Below are 7,500 nucleotides of genomic sequence, written 5' to 3'. Positions count from 1 at the left end.
TTCTCTTTTTTTCCAAGAACCATACCCGAATGGAATAGTCTGCCTGCCTTTGTAGCAAGCACCTCATCTCTCAATGCCTTTAGGCACCTAATTTCGAGGCTATGGTAGCGATTAATTTTCTGTTTGTAACTTGTTTTTTCTTTTATTTATTTATATTTTTTCATACCTTGGTGTAAAGCAACATAGCATTTCCAAGTAAATACACTGAAACTTGTTTTGGCGCTTGGGCGTGCGTACAGCTACGTAACTGCTGCGATTGGGCGAGCCTGCTGTGTAGTGATCAAGGGGATAAATTCCATATTTTTCCCGCGGTATAAGACGAAGTGATGTCAACTGTATAACGTGGGGCGTGACGTACTTCGCATATGCTCGATGGAAAATATAACGGTTGTGCGCAGTGGGTTCCCTCTCGGGAAGCGCAGGAGAAACCAACTGCTCGCAGGGTAAGCAAAGGGCAAACATCAAGCTGAAATTTGCGTTTTACCGAAAATCGACGAACCTCTAAAAGTGGCTGCTTATCGTCGCAGATTCTCGTTTCACGTGAACGCAATGTTAAAGAGTATTTAGCCAATGAAATTAAAGTAAGAATGTCTGTTTATAGTGCCCAGGTCTCTTGAAGTGTAGCCACCCTGGCGCGCAGGCGACGCGACAAAATCTGAAAAAAATCGCATTACCGGCGTGAGACAAAAATCGCTCGTGTAGCCACGGCTTAAATTTAAGGTTGTGTAGAGGACGTGAGAACCTGACGAAATATTCTTAATTTTCTTCCCAAACAACTACACATTCATGCCAATTTTTATTCCCGCGATGTTGATAAACACTTTCCATGCCGAACGACCGAACTAAGTTATCACGAAATTATTACAATAAGGGAAAATAATATTTTTAGAAAACGTTCTCGATGGCGTCGTCGTCGTCGTCTTTTCGTAAGGTCTCTGTTAAAACACATGGAAGAACGACTGCAACAGTTCATTGTTGTGTTCTCACGTTGTCGTCAGATCCTAGAATTTGTTTTTCTTGACGTTACAAGGAGGCCTAAGAAACGACTACCGACAGTTACGACGGCGAAAACGTCTCTTCAAACGATCACAAGTCTTGTTCATGTAAGGTGGCTGAACACAGTTTTTGATACCTACGTTTCACTTACCTTTTTCTCTAAAACCCTTGATCTTTTTGGTCACCAAAAATGGTAGCAGGCAAGTTGACAACACGAACTTCGGTTTTTTGATAGTTAAGAGCTGACGTATGTGCCGTTGCCATGGCAACATGAATAAATATAAACAGGCCTTTAAAATCGGTTTTGTTAATTTCAGAAAATCTGTTAATTTCAGAAAATCTGGTCGTTAGATGTTCTATATAATTTGCTTGCAATAAGCTTGTAACGATGCTCACAAGTTAACGCTAATTTAATAATAATTTGACAGAGACATCTTCAACTATCCCTTGTTGAAGGTTCACTGGAATATCTAGAATTTCCTCTTGTAAAAGTTCAATTTTTTTTCAATACTCCAGTTACTTATTTCCTAAAGTATTTTTGTGCCAAATTTCGTTGAATTCTAACGAGTGCCGGTTCTCGAGAAATAGGTGTATTTCCGAGAAAGCTATTCCGCTTTCAATCGCAGTTTTTTAACTTACTACGCGTGCGCTGCATTTAACTGGGTTCTTTCGATAACAGAGAAAAATCTGCGAGTTGCGGAGTTCTTTGCATTGTTACCTTTTCTAAGATACATTTCTCATAAGACTAAACCATCAAAACACTTTGTTCAATTATGAGGAAAAATAGTACAGATAGCGGAAGCATTGAGCAAATAAAATGATTGCCGTATTGAAGCCATGTTTATTTTTTTGCAATCCTTGCAAGAGCGCGCGCGAAAACTGTGTTTGGCCACCATAAACAACCTTAAAAACTTGCTAGAATGTTTAATCAAAAATTCAAATTTAGGAGCCAGTTTAGCGGGTCGTACTGTAGTAGTACGGCGTGCTAAATTGGCCAATCATAGCGCGCGTACTATCTGAGAGATATGATAAGATCTTTTATTCTCTATATTTACTTCTGTTGCCTCAAAGGTATTGCTATAAGCTCTGTTCTAAATTACTCCACGAACAGTGTACAAGACGAACTAAACAAGGTGGAAGAAGTGACTAATTCGTTGATGTTGTGGTTCTTAATTAAAGGGGGCGATTACTTCCTATTAATGCTCTGATGGGGATGTGCCGCTGGGAGGGTTTTCCATATACACCGACATAATGAGATTCATAGCACTTCACAATAGACATCACAAAGTGTCCCCCAACCTTAATCCTTAAAAAAGTAGTAACAGTTTTGCGAGACATAAAGTGCGGGACACTTTGTGACACTTTGTGATGTCTATTGTGACGTACCAGGAATCTCATTACAATCTCATTATGTCAGTGTATTGGACATGTATGGCCGCTGGATGGGGTCGCATTGTCACGACTGGATTGACTATAATGGAGTTGCATTTTCGACAGAGTTCCCGACAGAGTTACTTGAATGGGGTCTCAAATTAATTGTCGGGATTTTGGGCGTAAGAAGATTCTGGCTAGTGGGATTTAAAAATGGAAAGATTCGCGGTAAAAAAATGTTGTTACACAAAGCAGTGTAGCGCTGTTGAGTTAATATTTACTCGTTGCATTACATTCCGTTTTGAAATTACAATCAAAAAGGCTTTAAGTAAGGTTTATGCATAAACAGAAAGTAATTAAGTCAGGGTCACTAAAATTACATTTACCCCAAAAGTGACTAAGATGGGGTCTATAATTGGCCATAAAACAGACTATAAAGGGGTAGGGGTTCTTAGAGGCCAACAGCACATACGCAGTGAAAATTGATCCAAGTAGCCCCACCCCCCCCCCCCCCCTCCTCCTGCCTATGCGGGCATATCGCCGGCATGTGTGTTCGTTAAACAGGTCTTCTGATCCAGAGTACAAAGTTGTGATTATTGATATTGAGAAGATCGTCTCAGAACACAAGTCAAGTCTGATAGCTGGCAAACCCCAACTCAACATCTGCGATCCATCTGTAATGGTAAGTATAATACTTTTACCACAAACTAATATATTGGCTGCCTGGTTTCACTGTAGTTGTGTCCAGACTGGATGCACGTAACTCGATGCGTGACGATTTTGATAAGCGTTTCAAATTGTCCCTTTGCTCTCGAAAGACAATAACAATGACCACAATCAGGTTTTCAGAGCCCGCGAGACTGAGCACCCCCAACAAACCATTGTCTTAACGAAAACCGCTGGTCAGCAACCTAGTTCTGGTCATTGCTGTCCTCTCCAGCCTTGCATGGGAATACAGAATATTAACGTCACATAGTGTCTTTCAAACCAGATCACTTTGGGTAAGTCGCAATCTTGAGTATAACACGTACATAAACGTCGGACATGATTTCCGTGAACAGCTTTAACTAGAAATGCTTAGAATTTGCATTTTTACTTTTTACGCGAACATGCGAATACTAAAGTCTTTGCACAGGATGAAACTGTGGGATAGTTTTTCTAATTTGCATTACAATATAATCTAGCATGTGTGTGAGGCAATTTCGGGCTATTTTGTAGTTTTAACCCGAAATTGCCTCGCACCCACGTTAGATTATATTGTAATGCAAATGAGAGAAACTAATCGTGAAAAGGGCTATTCGCAGTTAAGTGGGTCAGCAATGCCTTTGGACAGCGGGGATAAAGCAGAAACAAGGCGAGGTTGCATGGTCCTTCTCCAATAGCGCTTACTATGAGGCAGGAATGTGCCACATTTTGTGTGACGAGTCGTCTACACGAGCAATGTTTTGTATTTGTCGACTTTTATTTGTCACATAAAAGATAACACGCCAGCTTTTCAGCAAATACAGTTATCACATAAAAATAAGCAAGTAAAAATTGTCACGTAAAAAGTGCTAATGTAAACGGGTCTTTAACGTTCCCTGTTCAGAACGTCTGGCAATCGTGACGTCCTGCAGTGGCTCTCAAGTTCCTCCTTGATATTGCCATTCTTAGTTTAATCGGGTTGTCCTAAAACCCGAACTCCGGAATCCGGAATCCGGAATCATTACCAATACAGAGAGTAAAAACTATCCTAAACATTCATAAAAGCTAACCTTAGGCCTAATTTGGCCTAAACAAACGTTTTTAGGCCTAAGGTTAGCTTTTATGAATGCTTTTTCACTCTCTGTATTGGTAATGATTCCGGATTCCGGATTCCGGATTCCGGGTTTTAGGACAACCCGTTTAATCTGTTTGCGCGAGACCTTTCTGTCTGGAGTAACATCGAAACATTCCTCGTTGAAATAAAACATTAGCTTATTCGTAACCCTAAGCCTTGTAGATTCAACTGAAATTGCCTAAAGAAATTAAGGTACAAGAAAGAGTAAAAATGAAGTTTTTGTATTTCTTATTCGAGCTGTTAGCTGAGTCTATCTTTTCGGATTCAGTTTTAAAAAATCCACTTAATCTTGCCTGAAATTATAGGTGGTTTTCACGTTACATCATCGCCGCCATGTCGGTGGACGAAAACAAAAGATCTCTCATTAGCTTCTTTTGTTCGTCCACCAGAAATTGTAGTACATTGCAGTTTTGTTATCTGTGTCTCCAGCGATTGGTTGCAAACCATCTATAAGATTACTGTGCGAATCCGAAAACCGTGAACACTTTGATTTGATTTTGACATTTCCCATTGTGCAACAACTGGCAATCAGAAGCGACATGAAACCACAAGGTAATAATTACAAATGACGACAGTTAATATATGTGAAAGCCATGTATATTTGAACTAACTTCGGAGAGAATCAAGTTGAGATGCTGTTCATCGCAGTTATTAATTAACGTTACTTGAGCAGTAACGAAAGGAATTCAGTCTTTTCTTTCGTTACTGCTCAAGTAACGTTAATTAATAACTGCGACGATCAGCATCTTAACTTGAAAATAATAGCCCAATTTCGATATATTAAAATTCAGTTCTAAACAAAAGGCATCATCTCGAGGCTCTGGGGAATAAACTCATACAAACCTTATATTTATTTCCCAGAGCCTCGAGATGATGCCTTTTGTTTAGGACTGAATTTTAATATATCGAAATTTGTCTATTACAGTTACTGGTTGCAGTTAAGTTTTCTTGCGCGTGATTGGCTTTTTACTTAAAACGCGATAACCTTTCATGAATATTTCTAGCGTTCGCGGTTTTCGAATTTTCACACTAAATGAAATAGTTTATTGACAAGACTTGTTGTTGTTGTTTTATTCTTAGAACTGGTCGCCCCCGGGTTGTGAAGATATCGATGAATGTTTCAAGACACCTCCGTCTGATCCAGAGAAATGCATCTGGCCTCACTAAGAGCGCATTCTTTTGGGACAATTTCAGTTATTCCTATTCCGGTGTACAAATAAAGGAATACACGGAATACCTATTCCCAAAAGAACGAATCTGCCGAATTGGTCCCAAGAAAACACGTTTACTGTCTATTCGGAGTATTTCTGTTCCGGAATAGTCCCAAAAGAACGCACGCTAAATAATGCTGGGTTTACAGCAGCACTCGCTAATGCTTTGATGTATATTTTTTGTAGATAGACTTAAAAATTCTAGAGAAGTTTAAATAATTAACAATTATTCACCGAAGTGGAGATGAATAGTTCGCGGCTCGGTAAATATCCACCACTTTCACCGACACTGAGGTGAAATAATTGTTTTACTGGATACCACACAAGTTGAATAAAAAGTGAACCAAAAAGCTTTTTTAATTTTTGTAAAATGTGGTCGGAAATTTCAAATCTCGCGCGCCGGTGAATGGTACTTGGATAATCACCCCGCTCCGGGTTTGCAAATCAGGGTGGGCGGAGAGCACTATTCACTTTTGTGGTATATGACCATTTTACAGTTCTGTGCTCAGTTACCAGGCCTTTCAATAAAAGCGGGCCTGGAGTTGACCTTGTTTTGTTACAAACCTCACCGCTTTTCTTATGTAAATAGAAACTGGTAGCATTACAACAACATGATAAGCAATGAGGTTTGTAGCAAAGCAAGGTCAAGTCCAGGGTCGCTTTTATTCACAGGCTTGGTAAGATAGCACAGAACTGTAAAATGGTCTACTGACATAGTAAACCTGGTAGGCTACGAGAGCAGACACCATTTGCAGATCGTATGTCCACCTCAGATAGAGGAAGTATCACTTGTAACGTAGTGCTTACAAGTCTTGTTAGGTAGCGTTTCTAGGTGTCTTGGTTACCAAAAAGCACTGAATTTATGAATCAAGTTCGGCAGAATCGTCGAACACGCGACACGATGGAAAATGTTTCTTCACTAAATTGTTTGTAATGAGGATCTGTCAATGCTTGGAATCAATGTATTATACCTTTTTTATACTTGAATAATAAACGCCCTGAATATAGAAGGTGCTGGTGATGGTGTCTTACCAAGAGTGAATTGGATAAGAGTGTCACGGATCTATCACTTTGCGGTCTTGCCCCGCCACTTTGCGCGCGAAACGAACCAATCAGAAGAAGCCATGTCACGCTTGACTGCTTTTGCCATATATATTTTTTAAGGGACCTGACAACTGATTTTCGCGGGAACGGGTGTTCTATATCCTCACAGCCGTACAACCAGCCTTGCATTATGGTTTTGTTTTAGTCTAAATATTATTTTCTGGTTAGATCTCCCAAGATCCGGCACTTGCACTTTGTTCAGCTGGCCCTTGCATAAAAAATTCTAAAAGTAGAGTCATTTGTGACTGTGGTGGGGAGCCCACCCGTGCCATAACAACACTCTTGTCTAATTCACTCTTGGTCTTAACCAATTCAGGGGGAGCAAACTCAGTCGTTTTCATATGGAAAAGAAGGTGGTCATTCCCCTCCTCAGAGCCCTTCGTTTCTTTTGTTCACGCGGTCGGCGAAACAGACCAAAAGAAACGGAGGGGTCTGTGGTCGCGAATGATTACTAGATATCGTTTTACATGCCCTATTGGCCCAAGAGGCTCGTTGAGACGTTAAACATGCGGTCTAGACCTCGGGTGACTTTTAAAATAACACCGAATATGTTACATCTTTGTGTCCCAATCTGTTAAAACCCTTGAGGGACTGAAGCTATATGGTGGAGATTTGGTGAAATGACAGTTCTCCATCATGGGATCATTGTTATTTTCCCAAGTGATAATGTTTCCCCCCTCCAAGCTTCAGAAAGCCAAGTTGTTATGGCGAAGCGCGGACCCGCGACTGACGGAGACAGATTTATAGTTTATCTTTGAGGAGTAGGGATGGGGAGGGCTAGTAAGGGAAAAAATTCTTTAACGAGACCTTGGCGGAAATAAATCGAGCGCAATAAAGTTCAAGCAAAAGCAAGCAGCCCCATTTGTTCCTGGAACCTGTATAAACTAATTTACAGAATTGATTGAGAAATAGTTAGCTAGCCTCTCTTCCCGAAGTTCATTCGTGACATTCAGCGGCTGTCTGTTTTCCTTTTCTGTTGTCCCCGCTTTTCTTTTCCGG

General features: G+C 40.4%; 1 protein-coding gene across 1 annotated transcript in view; it reads left to right on the top strand.

Moving 5' to 3' along the window:
* LOC138021950 (N-acetylgalactosamine-6-sulfatase-like) overlaps positions 1-6,407 on the top strand; it is an 18,416-nt gene extending 12,009 nt beyond the window's left edge. The window contains exons 13-14 of the mRNA XM_068868976.1: positions 2,932-3,049; positions 5,267-6,407. Coding sequence (XP_068725077.1) covers positions 2,932-3,049; positions 5,267-5,353 — 205 coding nt within the window. The 3' untranslated portion in view covers positions 5,354-6,407. The remainder of the gene's footprint in view (positions 1-2,931; positions 3,050-5,266) is intronic.
* The last annotated feature ends 1,093 nt before the right edge of the window (positions 6,408-7,500 follow it).

Source organism: Montipora capricornis, chromosome 10 (genome assembly GCF_036669925.1).
Source record: "Montipora capricornis isolate CH-2021 chromosome 10, ASM3666992v2, whole genome shotgun sequence".
In the NCBI taxonomy this organism is placed as follows: domain Eukaryota; kingdom Metazoa; phylum Cnidaria; class Anthozoa; order Scleractinia; family Acroporidae; genus Montipora; species Montipora capricornis.
This window is presented reverse-complemented; position numbering and strand designations above follow the sequence as displayed.